Here is a 24,596-nt window from a genome sequence, read left to right on the forward strand (position 1 = left end):
TTGCCAATTGTGCTTTACCTACGTCTTTTGGAATACATGGTCACATTTATATTGTATACCTGCACCGTATACATGGTTATTTGGATAATAAATCAAACAGAACACAAAAATACTGTTTTTCAACATGCTTGTGCTGTATCAGATATTACAGCTTATACACTATGAAAACACTGATTAAGAATGCCCAGTGATCGTGAGCATGTCTTACCATATATCTATAATTTATTGGATCACAAAAAAATGCTAAACATATGCACTGGTGATGCCCCAACACCAGAAGAGTTAAGACTAGCACATGCCTCCTCCGAAACGTGAAGTCAGTCACCTCCTATTTTCAAACTTTTGCTGATGCAGCATCGCCGAGTAGCATCACAGCGCGCTCTGAGGAAAGTGCAGCGACTCTCTTTCGATACATCAGCTCACAGAGGCCTTGTTTTGATCGACATCAACCTTTGGTAGGTTGAGGGGAAAGTCTGCCATCTACCCACCCAGTTGTGCTCTCTTAGGGCTCCGGCAGCTGATGGGAAACTACATGAATGGGACTCGAACCAGCGATATCCTGAACATAGTTAAGCACTTCTATTTCAAATATTGTCTTTCATATTATAAAATGCCAACATTAACTTAAAATTAACACAACATAGGGTCTGTTTCTGCCACTCTTTATTCCTGCTGTATTAAAATATATATATACACCAGTATTGTAGTATAAAAACATCCTTAGGCATGCTCTGCCCTTGTACCTAGAATCTTTCTAAATTGCAGTGTATGGTTAACATATTTCACAATATATGAAACCTCAAGGACATAAGCTAGCTTCTTTATCACCATCATTTTAAGCTATTTAAACCAATGCAGTCATACCAGGCTAACTTGCTTCTTCTAGCAGCTCTGTGCTCCCTGTAAATCTTCATATTTACACAATACATATCAGAACACACATATGACATATATAGTGTTTCCAATATATAGTGACACTTTCATTCCCACTCTACTGTGTTTTCACATCAACACTGAAGCAGCTGACATCATACCACAGAGAGGAGAATACCTACTTATTACACCACCAGGTGGCGCTCCAGAGCGATCCAAAAATGAATGGGCTCATATGAAGCAATTCAGCAAAATCAGACTTTATTAATGTTTGATCATTTTTTGTATTGACCAATCCACTAATTTCCTCATCACTACAGTACTAAGAACAGTACTAAATGTTTTATTACTAAAGACATCATGTTATAGGTTTTAAACTGCAGATATAAACAAAAATTCTGTCTGTATCTCCAGCATCAGCTCTCTAACGGTCCAGCACCCAGCTCACATTAGCAGTAAGGCTACTGTGATTTTTAGGTTACTTACATTTCTAAAAAAAAAAGAAAAAAAAAAAGGAAATACAACGGTAAGCTTTCATTTTTTAACAAACTACTTAAATCTACTTTCTAAAATTATTATTATTGTTTTTTTAATTAATACAATAAAAAAACATATCTATTTGATACTGGACTCATACAAAAACAAATTTAGGCCAGAGGTGAAACATCCATTATTTAGATTTAAACTGATGCATCTAAAATTAATGCATTTGATTTTTTATTTTAAAATGTATGGATCTGTTTTTTTTTTCATACGTTTTAGCTATTAATAGGAAAAATATGGTTTAGGGTTTAGTGGCTCTTTAAATGGCAGAAATTAAGGGCGAAAATATGGGGGTGTTCTAACACTTTTTACCAGTAGTGTAAATTTTGACAATGCCTTTGTGTGTATTGTCTTCTGAACTTGTGAATTTTTAAAAAGGTTTTTTAATGACATAAAAAAACAGATCCATACATTTTAAAATAGTAAGTCATAATTATGAGATACTAAGTCATAATTATGAGATAGTAAGTCATAATTATGAGATAAAACGTCATAATTATGATATAGTAAGTCATAATTATGAGATAGAAAGTCATAATTATGAGATACTAAGTCATAATTATGAGATAGAAAGTCATAATTATGAGATAGAAAGTCATAATTATGAGATGACTTTTTATCTCATAAATATGACTTACTATCTCATAATTATGACTTTTTTATCTCATAATTATGACTTACTATCTCATAATTATGACTTAGTATCTCATAATTATGACTTTCTATCTCATAATTATGACTTTCTATCTCATAATTATGACTTACTATCTCATAATTATGACTTACTATCTCATAATTATGACTTACTATCCCATAATTATGACTTTTCTATCTCATAATTATGACTTAGTTGAGGACGTTTTTTTTTCTTCAGGTGGCGGAAATGGGCTTCCATAAAAAACGTGTCCCTTTAAAGTAATAAAACATATCAGTCCTGCTTAAAATGACCCATACATCACCCAGTGCCCCTCCCACACTACTCCTCCCATTTTTTTAAGTCTTTTCTTTAGAGAAATTACAGATGAAGCCAGAGAGTAATGAGTTCTCTTTCAAAAGACTCTTGGAGAAACTGAAGACTGGCACAGGAAGATTCAGGTCTGGCTGAGCCACATGGCAACATTTGGCTTTGGTTCAGTTTAACATTGGAATAAGTCTCGCAATTTCAGTTTCAACAGTGAAGAGAAGAGTTAAAGGTCTAATAAGTAAAGTGCAGTAATAAAGTAATTGTTAGGATGAGGAAATAAAAAACAAGTTTATTAAATCAAATTTATCGAAGAAATATAATAAAAAATATTTATATCAGATTTTAAGCTCCTCTCAGGGAGTGGAGGGAGTGGAGCGCGTGCGCTGTGCTCTGCTGCGTTCAGCCTCTGGGGCGGCTCAGCCAGGCAGCTCGTGCGCATGCGCGGTTCATGCTGGCGAAGCCTGTGGAGGAGCTAAAGCATCAGCAGAAGAGCCGAGCGGGACAGACCGACTGACCTCACCAACTCCTCCACCGCGGTTTACCTGCTCTCCTCTCTCTCTGCCGCGCCCTGTGGATATTTACTCAGCGGCGGCGCAGTGTAGGGTGAGTGTCCCTCTGTCTCCTGCTGCTGTCCTGCTGAGAAAGAAGAGAAATTCAGGAGTGGCTCTGAATTTTCTCCTCATTTTTCAGTGTCTCAAAATGGCGGACAGGCCGTTAGAGAAGTAGGTTAGTTGAGAGGCTTGTTTTTTGAACTGTTTAACGTGTTAGATGAGCGGGCTTGATGTGGATTAGTTAGTATGCTGGGTCTGATACTTGTGAAGGGGGTTATTTTGGAGTAGGGTGTGTGTTTCATCGTGTGTCTTGGGCTTGTGCTGTGTGTGTAGTTGGAGGTGGAGTGTGCAGGTACAGAAAGGATGACTCCATGCCAGGATTTCTAACTGGGCCTATGCTGAATCAGAACCGCAACGGAGCCACCTATGCAGCTGGAACAAAACCCTGGGGTGGATTTATACTTTCAGTGCCTGGAATAACTAACCTACCTACTTCTAGGTGTAGCTGAAGCAGCCGGTGGATCAACACGTCGCTTCATCAATGTCACGATCCAGGGGCTATCAACAGTTGTCTAACGACCTTAAAATGTGTGAAATAATTCGGACTAACAAACAGCTTGATGACAATACAGCGTTAACTGCTCATAAACACTCGTAACATAGTGAGTTATGTTAGTTATCTGTTTTTACTCCGCCGGTTTGCTTTAGCCGCCGCAAGCTAAGCTAACGTTACAGTTTCAAATATTGCAGGCAGTCAGGCACCGGGTCATTTTGTTTTGCTAGCTAGCTTAGCTTGCATAGCTAACGTTAGATAAGCTAGCGTAGCTAGCTACATCTTTTTCTGTTCAGCTTGTCAGTTTGTTGCTTAGCTTTTGTCAAAAACAGAACAGGCTGCTTTAGCTATTTAACTAATTCATCTCTTAATTCACCTCAGTAGCTAGCAAATTCTACGTTACTTAACGCTAGCTAGCTAGGTTAGGTTAGCTAACGCCAGCTAGCTAAAAAGTAAGTTAAATTCAGGATCTATGTAACTTAACTAATATGTAACCTAGCTAGCTTTAGTTTTTTAATTCTATTCATATAATAATACAACCATGGTATCTAGGTTACATTCTGTAATTTTATAAAGGAGTGACAGTTAAAAGAATGTCCCTCTTTCCTATGTTATTTTATGTTTTTTTTATATTATTGGTGTCAAACGCTGTTTGTGTGCATGACCACACGATCGTGAGAAAGAGATCATAAACTTCAGCATAAATAAAACGTAATGTAACTCTTAAACTCAACAGTAAAGCATTGCTGTTATGTCGCTAAATAAAACTGCTAATGCGTCGATTAATTTGCGTAAAAATAATTAACTGTCAAAATGAAAAAGTATGAACAAGTATTATTTGTAGTAATTATTAATTAATAATAACTATTTTTCATTACTATTATTTAGTGATTGTTGGCTTAAACTACAGTTTTTAGTAGTCAGAGTTACAGTGGATATTTTTTACTAGTAAAATGCTATTGTAGACAACAGTAACTGCTTTTACAAGTGAAAAAAAATCTAGATAAACAATGTGTGCAGCAGTAAATAACTTGAACATGATGTGCTAAATCATGAACATGATGTGCTAAAATGCTGTCAGCTGACTCAACATTTCTTTGAAACTGATGACCATGTGTCATTTTAATAATAGGTCACATCAGCTAGATGTTAGCCCATGACGGAAGTCCAAGTTAGTCCAAGTATCCAAGTGAGGGTGGAGCTCCAGTTAAAGAAATCATGGCTCTTCCACTGCTCACATGATGTTTTGGCATGCTGTCTGCTTATTTTCAGAGGTGTTATAGCTAATAAAAAGGATGCTGGGATGTCATCATTACTTGTACTGTATTAACTTCACTCTGTGTGTGTCTAAGACACTACTTGTTTTTTTGGCTTATTAGATTAGATTTAAGGGATATATTAGCTTAGAATGCAAAGAGTGATCAGGTCAGTGCACCTGGCAAAACAACATATGTTACAGTGTCTTTTTATCAATTATTAATTAGTGTTTTGACCAGAGGAGGATGGGGACACTCACTCCTGTGAGTCTTGGTTCCTTCAAATGTTTCTTGTTAGGGTCACCTTTGACATGGTTATTCTTTTTTTATTTGTTGATGGTCTTTTGCCTTAATACTAGATGCTGTTACACTTCAATGTGAATACATTAGTTGCAAAATACTTTATACAAATATATTTGATTTGGTTTTAAAGTTTAATTGTCTTTGTATAGGCAGATGGAACACAGACATTTATATGCAGTAGAAAAGAAGGTAATACATTTAAGTACTGGATGCTTACATGTTATACACAAATAGACAGGGATGTCTTGCTGTCAATGAGTTAATACCTATATTCCCTACAAGGCTCCTCATTTGTCATATTAAGCATAATAATTTGATATGTAGCAGTATATCCATCCATCAAGTAATGTGTAAATGTCACAGCATGTATATTGTTTAATTGGCATTTACAAATTTATGATATCTAATATATGAACATCAAAGTTTGCAAAATCAAGCATCATCTGCCCCCACTCCAAACAGCACAGCACAAGGAGCTGTGTGTCATGTGCCACACACTCCTCCCGCCTGCCTGCTCTCATCACATTAATAATAAATTACCCAACAGCATGAATACAGTCATCATTTTTCTTCCTTGTAATAATGATATGTCAGTGTACTGTTGCTTCTGCTTTTCTGAATGATCACAGAGTGGTGTTTAGTAGTGAATGTGTACAAAACAGTGGCTTCCAGAGTGAAATAGGAGAGAGCCTGAAAGAGAACTGCAAAACTGTCTCTTCCTTTCACAGGCAGAGCAGTGATAAATCAGCCCAGTAAGTCGAGTGTAAATGCACCATGTACTGTCTGAGAAGAAAAGGCTTTAGTTGTGAAGATTTGTAAGCCAGGCTTTTGCTGTGTGTTTGTGAGGTGAAGAAGGTCTGGAATGAGCACAGACTAGTGTTCCTCTGTAGTATCATTGTTCCACAGCAGAAATCTGTTACAACACAAGCTAATGGCATACATACATTTCTGCCCATACTAAATATGCACCTGGCTTAATTAGAAATATAATTAACATGTATAATTTAGCTAAGCAAAGTGGTGCATATTCTGTATATTTCTTTTTATATCTTGCAGATTTTGAAATATAACAATATATTGCTTATCCAAAAATATAACATTGTCTTTCCTTTTTTCCTCTGATAAAACCTGACCAATGTACCTCTATGTAAATTACAGTGTGTATCTGTATATCTCATCTAGTATATGAATATGTAGGCGTATTTATATAGTAATAGCTTAAGTATTCAGATCAGACATCATGTTCTACAAATATATTCACTTGCATATTTCTTGTAGCGTTTTGTTAAATCAAGGAATTTTGAGCATGCTAATAAATTTGATTTTGACTGTTTTAATCCTGGCTAGGGTTCCCCCAAGTGGTTGTACATTTAGTTCTACTGTATCTGTATCTACGTATCAAGTGATGCTGAACCAATGAGGGTTTTCCCTCTGTTACGTAGTTGTGGTGGGTAGCTACATTTGGAATGCTGACTCTTTGGTTCGTGGCAGCTGTGATGTACGAAGAAGGCTTTCTAACTGGCTCTGATTTGCCCTGCCTGCTTACTACTACACAGTGTCCTGTCGTTTTTTTTCTGCACCACATAATGTGTTTTTTTTTCTGTTTTGGTCAGAGGTTGGCAGACCTGCTGATATTGAGGGTAAATGTGCTGTTTAAAGAGCAGTGCTCCAATTGAAAGAAAACATTGTGAAATTGTGCCATGTCTACTGATATCAACACTGTCTTCCATTCTGTACCTTTTTTTTTATTTTGTTTTGAAGAAAGGGTGTGTGAGTATTGAGGCTCTTCAGTCTACAAGCTGTGTAGACAATATATGGTGTGACCCTTCTATGAACATTAAAACTGGCAAAAACAGCGTTCTCCTGTCACTCAAAAAATGAAGATGCAAATTAGCATATTTAAAGTGACTCAAGGCTTAATAAGTGTTTAGACTGATTAGCTCACTGCTTGTCTTGTAATCGGTCTTTGTTATAATTATATATATATAGTTACTGCTGGACTGCATTACTGCTCTGTGGGTCTAAAGCACAGCGGGAGTTGCTAAGATACCTCACTAAGTCTTTGTTTGAAGTAATGCAGTTCTTGGGCTTTGGTAGATTGTGTTTTAGTGGAATTCCAGCCAGTGTTGTATAATGACAGGGTTACAGCCAAACAAAGCAGATCAACTGCACAAGGTAACTGACTGCGCACATGAATGTTTGTTTAGTATGAGCAGTTGACGGTTGGAGGATGATGCAAAATTACTATGCTTTTGTGTCTGTGCAAAAATGTTAACACTATATAAAGGAAAGTGTTTGGACATGCGTTTGTTTATTGTTTTTTTTCCAAATTCAAGGCATAAAATAAAATATTAATTTAATTATAAAAAATATAATTTGATTTTGGGGCCTTTCTATAAAGATTTGATTGTATGTAGTGACAGGAGAGTTAGTGAGAGTGCTCCTCTCCCCCACCACCATATAACTCTTCAATGCATCCCAAAAGTATATGATGGAACCTTGATTTTTTTAGAAAACACAGTTCCACTGACACCCAACTAAATTCTGGGGGCTTTATACCTTTCTGCCCCACTCTACTGGCACTAGGCATTGTACCACTAGGCTCAGGTTTATCTGATCCAGAGAGTTCTTTTCTGTTGGCAGTACTTTGCTGTAGGGACTATACAAAGGCCATCTCAAATGGGAAGTCCTTTTTAAATATTTAGTTTTCATTAAATAAATATGGACCTATCTATATTTGGTGTTTCGAACAATATGAATAATGAGGATGCAATTGCATGACCTTTGCAAAAACAATTAAAAAATACTAAATTATTAAACAGCAAAATAAAAACAAAAAAAAAGGTGGAAAAAAGGACACCTTTATTTTAAATAAATTGTATTTGCCCTGAAAATATGGCTGAAATACATTTTTTGCTTCTTTTGTGATGTTTTTTAAAGGTTTTCTTGCATGCACAGCCTGTTTCAAATCACTTTACATCTGCTATTTAACTTTGTTGTTCCAGAACGCCCCTTTTTTCTTTTGAGCTATTTCTTGTTGCATTTACTGGAATGTTCTGGCTCATTGTCATGTTGCATGGCCCACCTCTGCTACAGCTTTGATTTTGTGATCGAGGTTATTACATTTTCTTTTATCAATCACCCTCTGGTGCAGTAAGGAATTCTTAGTGGATACTGTGTTCAATAGCTTACCAGGCCCAACTGCAACAAACCAGCCCTGAATCATGATGAACCATTCCTTCTAATGGTCTCCCAGTCTTGTGTTCAGCAAGCTGCTGTTTCAGGTTCCAGTTGCAGAAACAATTGAGTCCCTTCAATGAGCATTCATCTCATTCAACCTATGACACCCTTGCTCTTACTGTTCAAACTTTATATCATCCTAACGTTTATATTATTTTCAGCAAAACAAACGGTTGTGCTTGCATGATGCGTAACCCTGAACCCTGAATGTTTTTAGCAATAGTCTTGAGCGTGCTTCTGAGATATCTTTAGACCAATTTACATTTTGCCTATTTTCTTCCTCTTTCTGGTTATAGAAATTTTATATTAGCTCTCCAGTTCTGACTATCATATAAAGCAGACACTCGAAGAGGTGGCGCTCCTATAAGGTGCACACCATATATCTGCACTGGAATTATTTCCAGTAATTTCATTGCTGATAAAAGGTGTTTTCATTTCCTTGACTGTGTTGGTATGTGTCTCACAAGGTGCTAAATTATATTACTTCTCATACAGCTTCCATTTGGCTTATCTTTTACAGTACCTCTGTATTCCTGGGTTTTTGCTTAGCAGAATCAGCATTTAATTTACACTCAAATACAGAATTTGACAACACTGAATGTTTCGTGCTGGTATTAAGTAATACCAAATCCTCTATCTTCTCAATCCTTATTGTATTCATGAACAGCAGTGGGGTGGTCTTACTAGATTTCAGTGTTGCTGCAGAAATAGAGGAGAAAGAGGAGTTTGGCCCATGGTACTTTGCTTTACTTGTTATTTCTGTGCTTCTGCAGGAAACTGTCGGTCAAGGGAAGCCATAATCTTCTGTTTATCTCTAAACCTTCTATGGTGAGCATCACTATCATGAACCCACAGTGGTTTAAGCCTGAAGCCATGTTTTGATTCATGTTGTATTCACATCTACTGTATTTGGTGTGGACATTTGGACTCTTCTGTTTGGTCCAAACCATAATAGAAGGAATATAGGGTGCCTCAATCAGTGGTCTACACTAAAGGATCAACACCACTTAGGAAGTGGAGGCAGACTATCATCATCCAGCTATAGAAGGAAAAATGGAACTAGTGTTATGCTGAAATCTGACTATTTACCATGCACATCTATCACATGGCAGTGTGGGCCTAACAGATCATGTGTGTGATTCCTGTATCTACTGTAAACCAAAATGAACGCCTTTTTTATTATTATTATTATTATTATTATTATTATTATTATTATTATTTTAAGTAGTAGTAGTACTGTTGTGCCTGATTTAACCCCCGTTACTAAAAGGGCTTGATAATGCCTTTATTAGCTAGATCAGGTGTGTTGGGAGCAGTGGAAACACTAGAATATGATGGGCAGTGTGCCTCCAGGACCAGGGTTTAAAAAAAAAAAAAAACACACCTATTTTAATCGTGTGTGCTTAACCAGTCTTGTCCTCTCTTTACCTGTTTGAATGCAGCCAGTTGTAAATTTAATAAATAAGGGCAACCAAGTGACATTTTACACTTATGTTTTTTCCACATTCTGTTCCATTGAGATACTGAGCTGTAGAACATGTTCTGTTTTTAGAAAATGGCTATCTGCCTTGTGGCTTGGTTTGGGTTAGATTTAGAAACCTGTCTGTTGCTGTTCTGCAAGGCATGGTGAAATAGGTGCATGTAGTGCTGGACGATATGGCCAAAATTTATATCACGATATATTCCTTAAATTTCGGTCGATACGATATAATTTCGATATCGATAAATACTTTGAAGGCCTCAGAAAAAGAATCCCTGCAATCTCTGCAGCTTGCACTGCAAATTTAAATTATTATTTAACTGTGTATTTGCACTTTTTGTATCAATCTATCTAATGGAAATCTGTACCTACTACTGTATGAAAATGTTTTTTAAGTCTTTGAAACCTCCTTTCACAAAAACTCTAATACTTTAGAAATAAAAGTAGTCAAAATAAATCAATGCTCAATTTTATTTGCATATAGCAAAATAATAACATGACATCCCTGTCAAACATAAGCCTATATAACTATTACAAATAAAAATAACTTTAAATGACAACAGAGGCAGAGCTTCTTATTCATTGTAAACAAATTTAACAGATTAAAACAAAAGTGTTTTAACTAGGATATATAATACAAGAAGCATTTATATACATAAAAGCAACAAGATTTTCCCGTCAAATAAACAAACCTATAGGATTTTTCAACTATAAATAACTTAGTGACAACATAATCTATTAAAGTGCTTCAGCCAGAATACAAGAGGTATTCAACATGATATCAACGGCAAATAAACAAACCTAAAGGATTCATAAACTTTAAATAACTTAGTTTCAACATAATCTATTAAAGTGCTTTAGTCAGAATACAAGAGGTATTCAACATGATATCAACGGCAAATAAACAAACCTAAAGGATTCATAAACTTTAAATAACTTAGTTTCAACATAATCTATTAAAGTGCTTTAGTCAGAATACAAGAGGTATTCAACATGATATCCACGTCAAATAAACAAACCTAAAGGATTCATAAACTTTAAATAACTTAAATAACTTACAACATAATCTATTAAAGTGCTTCAGTCAGTATAAGGAAAATATTGTATGTAGTGAAGATGCTTGAGGTGGTGGAACAGATTAGATGTATTAACGTTACGCTGCTTGTCGGCTCCACTCACCGGCACAATTTGCAGCAAAGCGGCAAGCGAGCGGACCCGCGGCTGGGCGAGCGGAGCCGCGGATGAGCGAGCGGAGGCGCGGATGAGCGAGCGGACCCGCGGCTAGGCCAGCGGAGCCGCGGATGAGCGAGCAGACCCGCGGCTGGGCCAGCGGAGCCGCGGATGAGCGAGCGGACGAGCGAGCGGACGCGCGAATGGGCGAGCGAAACAGCGGCTGACCGAACCGAGTCTACCCTAGCCTTGGATCCGCTCGTCCCGGCTCCGTTTCGAGACATTTTAGATGCGTAGCGGAGCGGACCTGAACCTAACCTAGCCTAGCCTAGCCATTTTAACCTAGCCTAGCCTAGCCTATCTGGCCACGTGCCTGTGTGATTGCGTCATCACGCACTGAGGTAGCACAGCTATGGGGGCTGAATGTGTTTGGCTCTGCGGCGAGCTGACGCCAGTAAAAAACGCCTGTCCGTGACAGATTCTGTACATAATACATATCGATATACCACAAAAGTGATATCACCGTTATTGAAACATTTCTTATCGCGATAAATACCGATATCGAATTATTGTCCAGGCCTAGGTGCATGCCAGAATCTAGGTCACCAGTCCCCTGTTTTTAGGTGTGTGTGTTTGTGTGTAGCTCCCAAAAAGGGCTGCAGGAGTCCATAACAAAATGCTCAGCATGGCAGACAGAGTGCAGGGAATGAGTTTGAGATGTATATCTGTGGGAGGAATGAGCAGATGGAACTCTTGATGAAATGTATGCTTTAACCCTTAAGCCACTGTCAGTTTGACTGCAGATTTAGGAATAGTATGGTCAGTGCTCATTATTCGCTGTTACTGTAAGCCAAAGTGTTATTTCTGTTACCTTTTCCTGCTCCTGGGGGATTTCTGGTATGTGTTTCATTCTTCTATGATCTCACCCTCAATTACTGTATGTCTTTCTCTTTTTCTGTGCAGATGCAGTGACAGTCTGGCCAGTGAATGTCTTCAGACTGTCTGTTTGTGGTGTTCCTGCAGCGAGTCTATCAAGGGAACGGTACGTTTTGAGTGGTAGACCTCCCTGTGAGCCGGAGCCGGTGTCCTATTGGTCATCTCCTGCCAGGGAGACAGCAGCTGCTGCACGCCCTTCACCTGACCCCCCTCCCTCCCCACCGCCACCATGGTGCTGTCACAGAGGCAACGAGATGAACTGTAAGTCAACTGAAATAATTGCTGAAATGCAGCTTAAAGAATACGATTTAGAATACAACTGAGGAGATTTTTTTTGTGTCTGTCCATTCTGCTGTAAGCATTGTCAGTTGTATGTTGTATTGAATGAGCAGTAGATGTCACCACTGTGACAATATGGATTTATCAGAGAACATGACCGGTGAATAGTTCACTGGTTACTGATGATTGGTCAAGTGGAATAAAGGAGTGACTGATTGCAGGAGGTCCATAGTGATTTTTGAACTCTTTGCAGGCCTTGTATTAGTGTGGGTGTGCATATGCAGTAGGCTTGCATCTACTCTTCAGCTTTAGCGTTTTAAGACTCATTAAGAGAAGCTGTTTAGTGGGTGTTGGGCGTTTGTGTCATTCAGGTTGTGTTGAATAGATGGAGACCACATACCCTGAAATGTGTGCCTCGTTGGACAGATAAGAGGTTTAATCAGCCCCTTTGTTTAGAGAGGTATGAGGTAATGATGGGTCAGAGATTAAACTGAGCCGCATATTATCCTACTACAGCACAAGTGCCAATATTGCTTTTGCCAGATGTTCAGTTAATGGAGATTAAATGAAGTTATTGACTTCAGCAGCAGCTTACCGCTGGTGGTTATTGTGGTTTTTATGTGTATACCGTCATAGAGAAGTGATGTGGCATGTATGGTTCTTTGGTTTGTTCACTGCTGTATATCTGAACAAACCTTCTTCTGAATGGATTTTTTAAAGGAGGTTTGTCAAATGTAGCACCAATACATTTAGCTGTAAATGACTGAGATTGGAGTGGCTACTTGTGACTAGGGCTGCCACAAATGATTATTTTTATAGTCGACTAATCGCCGATTATTTTTTATGATTAGTCGACTAATCGGATCATACGTTAATTGAAAATAAAACACAGTTTATCACAATAGAATGCAGCTGCTATTATACAACCAACATTAGATTTCAGCTATATGCTAACTAAAAATAAAAACAATTAAAATCATAGTTTATTAAACCTTTAATGAAATATGCAGCTTGTTGTAACAGACAATTATTTTACTGTTTAGCATAAAGTGTAAACAACTGTGTAAAATAAGGATAAGGCACTGGCATTTATGAAACATCTCAACCGTGAGGTTGTTTGAACTATTATGAAAAAAAAGTATATTAATAAAAAATGCCTCTCTGTCCAGATATTGTGTACATTACCGTACACAGGGCAGCGGTCTGCACAGATCTGATTGGCAGAGGAGAGCGTTTGGTGATTTTACACCACACATGACTGATCTGTGAGTTTACTGCACCGAAAAGCACTGAAAACAGAAGCCACTGTCAGAATGAAATCCTTCTCTGTAGTTTATCGGTTTGGGACGGCATTTGTGACAACGTCTGGGTCCGGATCCGGATCGCGGTCCGCCTATTAGTGACCTCTGTTTTAAAGCTATCAAGATGAGTTAAGTACTAAGTTAACGCTCTGTTTACGCTAATTTTAGCAGCTAAATAGCAATTTAGCTTCTTCGTCATTTAATCAGCCACAACATGCCTCCTTTTCAGGTGCTCGTGCATCGCGGTTGTGCTGCCGAGGAAGGCAAGTTCTTCATTGCAGATATTGCATTGCACGCGTTTCACTTTTATTTTCTTGGTGATCCCACACTTGAGTTCTGTAGCGGGGTAGCCATGAAACCAGAGCCTGTCTGTATAATGTCCTGAGATGTCGTCCACTACCTACCCCGGTTTCCACTACTGCGCATGTGCGTCCAGGACAGAAAGGCAGTCACAGCAGTTTGGAGAGAAAAACAAAGAAAAAAAAAAAACGACTAATCGACTATTAAATTAGTCGTCGACTATTTTAATAGTCGACATAATCGTGACTAGTCGACTAATCGTGGCAGCCCTACTTGTGACCACTGAAAAAGTATTTTGAAGATGGAGGGGACCATCTTGTTTTATTGAGGAGTTCTTGCCTTTTCCCTTGCTGTACAAAACTCTGAACTAAACTGAACTGATGTTCAGACAATAGTGTGAACTTAACTGTGCATTTTGTGTATTGTTACTGCCCTTAAATTTTGTCTATGTTGCAGAGCAACTAAGTTAATATTCTATCATTTGGTTCAACACAAGCTGCTGTTTTACATGTGGCCTTCCAAACTTCTCACCTTTTGAAGCTTTAGTGCTAGTCAATATTGTAAACTTAAGCGTGTGTCCTCTGTTTAAATGTACGCACAATAATTGATCTTGGCTAAAGAGGCACTCTTATTTCAAGTCTCTTAAAGGTGTAGGCCTAATACAAGTCAAAGCATTTCAGTTTGTAGTCTAAAATTTATTTAATTGCTAGCTTGTTGAGTGTCATTTAAAGGTATGTGTTGTATTTGTGCAGAACAGTGAGTTACTTTGCTGTGGGTGCAATTGGACTGTTTAAAGTTAAGATAACTGTACCCTGAGCTGTCAGGTTTGCAGATGTTTATCTAAGTCATGTGTTATGTTTGCATCATACAGTATTAAATATAGTCACAAGTCATAATCAAACCATTCATACAGGAGCACTTTGAGTACACCCAGTGTTTGGAAGATACATGCTGTGGGGGATTATTCAAAAAAGAAGAGGAGGGGGAGAATAAACCCAAATACTTGCAGCTTGGATATGCACAAAGTGTTGACCTGTTTGGTGCTTTTGGAGGTTTTGTCGCTGTGGTCCTGCACAGGCCCTGACCTGGGATTCTTGTGATTTGCTGACCATGTCAAAATTCAAATAGTCAATCCTCTCTCAGAAAGAGTGTGTGTGTGTGTGTGTGTCTCACTCTTAAGTGCATGGTATGTAAGTCTGGAATGCAGTATGCTAATATATTGTGTGTGTGTGTGTGTGTGTGTAGACCCTGCTCCTAACAGATAAGGAGGCAGTGGTCTGTCAGCTTTAAACTGTAGTTCTGTTTCTGTTTGCTCATTTTTAGCTAGAATTTTATTTGTGTGTGGGTGTGTGTTCGTTCTAAATAATATCAATATTGAAGCCCTTTTTAAATTTCTCTCCATGCCACCTAATAGCAATTTCATGCTTCCATGCTTTTGCAGAAGAATAAATGCAGTAGTGTGATTTGAGTGACAGTAGCATTGTGTTTTGGTTTGACTGACAGGACAGTGGTGCTTCATATGAAGTGCTGTGTGTGGCTGCTGGCTGATGTGTGCTGGATGTAGGTGTGGCAGGTGTGTGTTGGAGTAGATTCTGTGTTGCGGGCTAAGGACGCCAGCTCCTGATGGGCTGCGGATGAATCTGCCGCCAGCCAGTCAGTGGGGTGCCCATCACCAGTATGGATTTAATCTGCAGACTGTCAGATGAATGAGCTTTAGGCCCTTCTGCTGTTTTTGGTGACTTCACCCCACAAGCTGCACTGCAGCCTCGGTCTTTCTCAGAATCAGGCCTGAGGCAGTTTAAGAAAACACAATTATGGTTTACTAAACTAAGGCGTGGACTTTCTCACCAAGAGCCTTCACTACTCAGCCTAATTAAACAATTTTTCTTTTCTTTTTTTACCTGGAAAGAATGAAAAAAATGACATCTTGATGTTTTGATTGTTATTGTTATTTAGTATCTGTAACAAAGCGAAAAAGTCTAGTAAAAAAACTAGTGTTAGAATTTTGATAAATTATGTATTTGTATCTGTCTCTCTTCAGCCCAAGTATGCAATTCCTGATTGGCTGTAGCTTTGTGCAAAGCACCTTAGTTACAGAACACTGCAGTGCCTTGTTCAACCAATAGATGGCATTAGGGATGTCATGCATGACTGCACACCCAATTAAACCCAACATTGGATTACTCTGTAATAGAATGACAATAGTCTGACCTGTTTATCATAATTATCGATTTTGAAGACAAGTTATTTTAAGCTGTAATTGCTTTAATTTACCTCAAAACTGGAAGTGTGTGTGTGTATATGTGTGTACTTCCAGTTTTGAGGCAAATGAAAGCAATACATATTATATATTATAGCAATATATAAAGCACATATACACACAGTGTGCAAGCTAGTAAGTGAAGGTAAACAAATGCATAATATAAAGCTTCCTTTTTGTGTGTGAGTGTGTGAGCAAATGGCTCAGGTCCTTATTTAAATGACTGTAAACAAAACAAAGCCTTAGTGATAAGTAGCCTCGACTAACAGAGGAAGGGACTTAAGAGGTGTGGTCTCTGCAGAGCTCCCCAAATCTCATTACTGTGCGTGTGTGTTTGACAGCTGGCTCAACAGTCACATGCTGCGCATGCACACGTCCAGCTTTGAGTGCCCTCCACACATTCTCACTCAAGGACTGCCGGCTCTTTGCTGCCTGAACATAATGTGGAGCACTTGCAATTAACCTACATTCAGAGTGTCTCCAAAATCATAATTCTTTTCTTTCCCTGCTTCTGCGTACACACTGCCGAATCTATTTATTTAAAAAAATATGCAGCGTGTTTCACATTGTTAAGTGCATATAATTAAACAGGGATTTCTGTACAGTTGCATGAAACAATACAGTTTTAATTTGGAAATTTACCATTTTGGTGTGTTTTAGAAATATCTTTGCTGTCCTTAACAAGTTAATCACAGTTTTAAAGTTCATGTTTTATCACGACATAATACCGAAAATCATGAAAGCAGTGATGCCATTAGATTGTGCTGAAGTAGCACTAGTTTCTTGATTTACTCTAATAGTTAATGCACAATTCACATTGATATAAATATTTAAGTACAATATGAATGTTAATATCTGATCACTAACAAATGGCTGTAAATAGAGGTTAGAAATTGTCCTGTTAAATAGGATTTGGATAGGAGTGTTTTAAATGATTTGCATGAAAATCATTTAGTAATAAGTTGAGATAATTGCGTATCATTTAAAAGTGTCCTGATAATATAGTAATGCAGCATCGCTCACCCTTACATTTGCACTCACTACTTTGGCTACTTGGAGGAATCTAAAGGATGGAATATGTAGAATTATTATGTAAACGGTGTTATACCAACCAGAATGTTCCTGTATAGCTTTAATGCCTTTAATATTAAATTTACAGTGTAAAAACTAATCATAAATAGAAAACACTTTAAGTGTGAAGAGGTATGCCCAACCCTTTGACTGATACTGTGCATCACAATATTTCTTAATTTTGGTGGCTATAAACAGTATAAAAGCCACAAAATTGGACAATAGCACTGCCAGACTATAGAAGCCTGTAATGTTTTGCTCTTCCTGCTTCGACTTAAATGTAGTACACTGACTTCTGCACCCTGTAATGATCTTCAGTCAGTACAGATACTGTAAATACTGTATATCTCTTAGTATTCTAGGCCAATAAAAATAACTATGCAAAGAATTATTTTTAAGAATTAACGTTTACACATGCCAGAGGTTATTTAGAGGGGTTCTTGGGCTACATAAGTGTCTTAAAGAGTAACTACCCTCTAAGGCAATTAATTAGCTGAAATTTGTTGCTCTGTAATAATAAAATATTCCAGCACTGTCTAAAAATGCTTAAAAAGAGATGCAGTTATTCTTTTTTTATTTTATGATATTGAATGTTTCCTTGACTCAAATAAAAAATGTTCCAAATAAAAAAATTAAAAAAACATTTTAGTTTATATAATCATTTATTAAAGACTTGCATTGTTAACTGTTCCAATTTCGATTATTGGCTGTTTTTTATTATTAAATTTCTGTGACACTATGCTGTTTAGATTAGATGGTCATTATCTAGCTAACAGCCGGTCGTTTAATGTGTGATGCTAGTCAGTGCAGCAGCTGATTTTGAAAGTGTTAGGGAGGGGGGGGGGTTAACAGTTTTGTAAGTCAGTGTGTGATTGTGTGTGAATGTGTGTGAGAGGGTGAGTGCTGCTGCTGTTTCTGGAAACAGGTAGAAATTCCCCTTGGTTGGTCATATGCATTGGTCAGAGGACACAGTATGCGTCTGCTTATTCAGCAAAGCAGCAGCAGCAGCTACAGTGCAGGTGCCTTTTGTCAGGGAGCAATCAGGCAGAGGGAGACGGTTCTCCTGCAGTTTCTCTCTGTGTTGTGACTGTGTGTGTGTGTGTGTGTGTGTCTACGTGTTCTGGATAAAAGCAGCAGAAAGTGCTGGCCATGATAAAAGGCTCTTTATGCCAGGAGTGTGTTTTCATGTTGAAGCTGCAGGGGAGAACAGCCTCTCTCCTCGTTCTGTTTGCTCAGAGGTTATCACCTCCCCAGCCCACAGAGACACACACTCAACAGTCCTGCGGTGCCACATGCCTGTACTTCATGGCAGCAGCTAAAGAACAAGCCATATTGACTTGTTACAGGCTGTCATAAAAAAGATATCCCCAAAGAGGCTGAGAATGAGCCTGATAAGGCATGCTGCGGTCACTGCAGAGCAGGTTACTGCCCATGCTGCAGTAAGATGGAGGGATGCTGCGTAGCACTTGCCTGTCTGCCTGCCTGCCTGCCTTCCTGCCTGCCTGGCTGTGATGATGTGGATGCGGAAGTGAGTGTGGAGAGGAGAGGAAGTGATGCAGGCTATACATGCTTCTCTAACAGAGATGAGGTAATGCTAGTCACATGCTTGCTCGCTCTCCCTCACTTTCTCCCGGCACACTCTTCCATCTCTTCTACCATGCTGCTGCTGCGGCCCCCACCCCACCTGGAATTTATCGAGCGTTCAGTAAGACGCCCTTCTGAGATGTCGATAGTCACATAATCCCATCATCTCAGCCTCTCTCTTTTCAGGGTTTGAAAGATGTACTGATGACATTATGATGGTGGTGGTGATGATAATGATAATTATGATGGTGACGATGGAGATGAGGAAAGGGAGGATACAGTAGTGACTGGACAACATTCATGCATTTAAATTTCTTTTGACACTAGAGATAAAAAGATTGATCCTGCTATTCATCACTTTCAGGTGATTTTTAGCCAAAATATGTGTCTTGTGAAAGAAGGAAAGTAAAGACCTACTAAATTATTGTTTCTTTCAAGAGTGCACATTTCGGCCCCTGCAGTGAGTAACTATTAGCACAGCAACACCCTAAAACTAGGTAACTAGGGATAGAAAAATCAAATGGCTATGTATTGGCATCAGCTGATTAATTTGTTTATTTTTTAAGAGCCGCTGTTTTTCTCATGTAACCAATCATCAGAGCTGATCATATCGTATGTATGCTTTGAGGTTTACAGATGCTCAGTTTAAGACTCATTGTAGAGACTCCTCAGTCACAGGAAGCTGCAGTTCCTTGTTCAGCAGCTGCAGCAGTGGAGCTGGCACACAGCAGCAGATGCTCAATAACAGCCAGCCTTGTACCTTCTGGCTTCTCTTGCCTCTGCTCTGCTGGCCATTTTGGCATTTGTGCCCCCCACTCCCTGTTTCTTACTCTGGCTCATATGTTTGTTGTGTGTGAATCGAATGCATCTTGTGAAGGAGCCACCAACAGGATACCCCTGTCAAGAGTGCATCTTTTAGCCCACATGTAATTACCAGAAATACAACAGCAATAGTCAAAGTTAAAGCAATCACTTTAAAATAAGTTTTTAGCGTTAAATAAGCAGCCTTTTATAGTTGTTTCCAGTTTTAGCTCCTCAGTGCAGTTTTGTAGCAGAAACGTGGTATATTCCAGCCCCACCCTTGTTGGCCATCTCTCACACACCTTTTCCTCTGCACAAAGCACATGCTGTATATTTTCTGTCCAGAAACAAGGAATCGGTGCTGTCTCTCAGTGTGTTATTCCACTCGTAGTCCTTGTGTGAGATTTTAGAAGAGCATTGCCAAGTGATGGAGCTTTCAGTAAAGCAAAGGGGTGAACGAAGTGAAGGGTATCCTTTGTTGCTAGATGTCTGGCTACTGCTAGATCCTCTGTCTCTCTCTACCCACTCATGTTCGTCTTTGCTTTTACTACTCATCTCCCTCTTTTAGCGTTTCCATGGCTACTAGCTAAAGCTATCAACACTTGTTATTGTTTAGACATGTTTTTCTATTGCGTTTCATATTTTCTGTCTTGCTCCTTATGAAACCAAAGGTCATGTGGGCTTTGAAAACTGTGGAATGATTTTATTTGCGTTCTTTACCAGACTGATATAGTTGTCTTCTAAAAAGTAAAAAAATGTTTTTTTTTCACATACACATAGCACAAACAAGATTTATTTGAATGTATTTTGTTCATATTAAAGGTTTACATATGTGAAAGGGTTATGAAAAATGGATAACTGTCGATTCATTTAGCCAGATTAACAGTTATGGGTTGTTGGACCAGATCAAGCAAGCCCTCAACATGTCTTATTGATTATTTTGATGTCTTTTATTTAAGTTCCACTTCAAATTGTTCTTTAAACTGTTGGGAAGGTTTGAAATATCAAATTAGAACCAGTGCATTAAAACTGTATCATCGATTACCCCCAGTTTATTTTTGCGTGGCACTGGTTTATTAATTTTTTCTTCAAAAAGCAATCCGTTTAGTGCAAAATCATCAAGGTCAAAATAACAAATGTTCATTAGGTAATATGTCCTTGTGCAGGTGCATACAAGCATGTAGTAACTAACTAGACATGCTTTACTTTAGTTGTATCTTGCTTTTGAGGAAGCGTTCTCCTGTCCAAAAGGTGCAAAGGCAGGAGAACTAAAAGTACTCCCTATAGAATTAGGACTTCTTGAAGCATATAACCACGATCCTATTGGGACCATGCTTAGTGCCAGGTGTGGACTAGAGGAGTATAAAGTCCCCAGCAACGACCTGTGGAGCAACACATAGAACTTTGAGATGAGCTGAGGAGCAACACTTTTGTTGTTGAATGCAATCAGATCCTCACAGCAATGCTCCAAAATCTACTAGGTGTTCTGTGGACAATGGGTTAAGCTATTTTTAATACATTTAATTTCAAAAGAAATGATGAAGGGCCAGATGTCTTCCTACTTTTGTCCATACAGTATATATTGTCCTTTGTGCAACAAGATTTGGTCCCAACAGCATAAAAGAAATACCAGCAGTTGGGGGACAAGCAGTGCATTTTGTGCTAGTGGTTCTTTTAAGTATCAAAGACAAATTGTTCTTAGGAAGCTCCCTAGGAGAACCCTCAGGGTTCTGTTTACCCTGATGCCTCTGTAATTAGAAAAAACAGTACCTGTTGTGTGCATGGCCTGAGAATTACCCCTTAGCAGTGACTAAGAAAACCAATGGTTGCAGTTTACATTAAAGGACAATAGTAGAATTGAAAATGAGACAAGAAATTATATTGAGTAAGGTTGTGAATTTAGCTTGTGTCCCAAACTAAACAAAATTGTAAAGAAAATATTTTTTTGTTTCCTCTTTTCTTCTAATTAATCGACTACTTCAGTCCATTACAAAGACTCACAAAGGGGCATTGTGCCCAGACTCGACTGCATCTATAAATAAGTCTTTTTTTGCCTTTGTAATGTAAACATGCACACAACCTTGTATGATGCCCTCCAGCATCCAGGGGTATCTGTTGTATTCCTGCAGCCTGTCACATGAACGATAACCTCAGGCTGACCTTGACTTTAATGAGTGGTCCTGCTGTCAGAGGCAGCAGCAGTGAAGGGATGCTCACAGTGGAGCTAGCCTAGTGCCTCAGTGCCTGCATGTGGACAGCTCTACCTAAGATTTAGTCGAGCAATCACTTCTCCAGTTTAAAACCCCCACCCTTCTTATCCAGTACCCTGACCTCCTATGCAGCGAGATCCACAGCAGTGCTTTGAAATTATTGCAAGTTCTTCCCTGGAATATGGAGTAAGTAACTAAATATTAATAAACATTGTTTATTTAATTACTTTTGATTATGGAGGAAAGGGTGACTGAGCTTGTGTTTTTGAATTTAAGTCCATATTGTCTACTATGGAGACACTGATATGAGAATCAAATGAGTAAGTTTACATTACGCAGATGATTTAATTTAAATCTCAGAAAATGCTAGTTTTGTGTTTGTTAGCTGAATAGAATTAAGTAAATATTAATATTGGAAAAATCTTCTAAATCTCAGCATCTGCACAAGCAGGTATAAAACTTTTGCTGATATTTTTCAAATACATATCAGTGCATTCCTATCTAACATACTATTTAGATTTTTAGGTAAAATATTACATATCTGAAACATCATATTGCTGTTGTGCTGAAGCTGCACTTCTATATTGGGCTCTATGCTTCCCCTTTTTGTGGATTTTTCAACACAATACCAGGAAGGGTTTCTACAGCCGAGAGACATTTCTCAGACAGCTGCTTTGTTTTCATTATCTCTCAGATCTGTCTGCATCATCTGCACTGCTCAGAAGAGCTTTAAAGAAAACACCACAAACAGGTTTAAAGGGAGAGCTTTGTTGAATGGTAGTCATTCATTTTTTCCCTCAGAGCATATTTGGTTGCTGAGGCTGGTCACAGACTGTCTTTAGTTTCTGAAATTTTTGCAGTTATCCTCAGAGACCAACTAGTTAGTTTTGAATTCTTGTATACAGCAGCCTGGTCTGTGTTGGGTCTTTCTTGACTGTGCTTTAGAATGGAAATATGTATTTATTTTATAAATAAGAGTTTGTTTCATTATGCAATAGCCTGTTGTTTAGAACGGTTATGCTTTCTGTTACTGTTTAGCCAATGTTTTAGACACTCTTTAAAATTAGCAATTTAGCATATCACCACCTGACTCTGCTAGGCATGAAATAAAAGACACAGATCAAGTTGCTTCACAAACCAGTCATTGTGATCTCAGCTTTGTATGATGCCAATAGTCAAGTAAAGGATTTTAAAGCAGAGATAAACTGATTAGTGTTCTTGTGGCAGATACAGACTTTTAGAATGTGGCATCCAGGGAAGCTTGATAATATTGATAACATAAGGTTTTGCATTGTCTCTTAAGCTCAAATGTACTATACTTTTTGGAATCAACGACATTTTAAAACTGTAAGTCTGAGTTTTAACCTCAGGAGTCCACAAATCCCTGTGCAGAGCAGCTTTGTGTAGCTCAAAGTGTTGGCTGGTTTTACTCTAGCTCTGCTGTGCTAGGTACTTACTTATGGGCTTATCTGGTTAGTGGTGCTTAGTCTTTACTCTGTTTCCCCTACGATACGTTTGCTATCTACTAGCCAACATAGAGTAGAATTTTCAACACAAGGGGCTGCTGCATGCTTAAATCTCACAACTAAACATTAAAACATTTAATCTGACCAGCTCTCCTCATATGTTAAATTATTTGCCAATCACATATTGACTAAAATTAACATACACATACATAGTTGATCGATCCTTTCATCCCTTCTCAAAAGTGATGGCAAAAAAGTAAATGAAAGCACTGGAATCTGCAGGTGTCAGTGCTCGGCTAAAAGCTAAATTTAGAGCTTGTTCATGCTACATATCTAGCCAGCAGGATAAAAAAAATATCTGCTTGTCAGCAACAATTACAAATTAACTACAAAATAAGACTAATTAGAATGTTCTTGTTACTGTGCTGTAAAAGCTTTGCCTGTGTGTTTTTAATGATACTAAAATATTATATAGAAATATTTTTTATATAGACATATGGCATAAATTAAGTATGTTGTCTTACTCAGTTTTAATATTTGTGTGTTGGTCTTGTCAAATTTATGTTTTCATGAAGTGTTTGTTTGGTCTTTCAGCCACAAAGAGATTTAAATTGTATGAACTTTATTGCTTTCTTACATGCTTATTCTGTCTTTTTTTTTTTTTTTCGTCAGTAGGAAACATAAGAAACCCCTTACTAAAGCATTTTCCAGTTTTAAATTGAGTCTGCCTGCCTATCACAAGAGCTAATTAATCTCCTCTTTGTTTTTCAGAAATCGAGCGATAGCTGATTACCTTCGTTCCAATGGATATGAAGAGGCATATTCAGTTTTCAAGAAGGAAGCAGAATTAGACATGGTGAGTGTGTGTATGGGAAAGAACAACCCTGCTGTTCCCCCTCTTAAAATGTTTCAACACAAAAGCCTGAACGTTATCTCTTCATTTTGAGTATTTTCCTGCTTTAATTGATGCCAGACTAAAAAGTTGTGGCTGAGGGCATGAAAAAGATGAGCAAGATATTTATGCACACTGGCAGAGCCATAGGACCTTAATCCTTGAAAGAGGAGAGATGGAGATAAGTGATGGAGACGCACACTGTGGTCCTTGTTAATTAACCCTTGCTAGATTTGCTGGAGAATTGCTGAGAAGGCTTTCTTCCTTGTCAGAATTTCCTATGTTGTGATTCATGCAGGAATGCTAGGACTCCTTTGGCTAAAGTTCTTGTTTTGCCTAAGCTGGAGCTTTTCAGGCATTCAGTTCCTTTTGTGGGAAAAAACACAATAAATAATTGATGGGCCTTGTAGATGGAGAAGCACCCTTTTAGATAAGATGCCTGAAGAAGTCTGAAAACTCACTTTAATTAACAGGATGTCGATTAATCCCTATTTATTCACGTGAGATGGTTCTCTGAAAGGGTTTAGTTTGCATTTTATAGCCGGTCCAAACATGAAGACCCT

General features: G+C 38.2%; 1 protein-coding gene across 2 annotated transcripts in view; it reads left to right on the forward strand.

Annotated features, from left to right (window-relative positions):
- Positions 1–2,842: 2,842 nt before the first annotated feature.
- pafah1b1a (platelet-activating factor acetylhydrolase 1b, regulatory subunit 1a) overlaps positions 2,843–24,596 on the forward strand; it is a 38,837-nt gene continuing 17,083 nt past the window's right edge. The window contains exons 1-4 of one of the 2 annotated variants that reach the window (XM_049466787.1): positions 2,843–2,983; positions 9,057–9,111; positions 11,897–12,130; positions 23,913–23,997. In XM_049466787.1, coding sequence (XP_049322744.1) covers positions 12,099–12,130; positions 23,913–23,997 — 117 coding nt within the window. In that variant the 5' untranslated portion in view covers positions 2,843–2,983; positions 9,057–9,111; positions 11,897–12,098. The remainder of the gene's footprint in view (positions 2,984–9,056; positions 9,112–11,896; positions 12,131–23,912; positions 23,998–24,596) is intronic. The other variant, XM_007245916.4, reaches the window with a different exon arrangement.

The sequence above is a fragment of the Astyanax mexicanus genome, chromosome 18, assembly GCF_023375975.1.
Source record: "Astyanax mexicanus isolate ESR-SI-001 chromosome 18, AstMex3_surface, whole genome shotgun sequence".
Lineage (NCBI taxonomy): Eukaryota > Metazoa > Chordata > Actinopteri > Characiformes > Acestrorhamphidae > Astyanax > Astyanax mexicanus.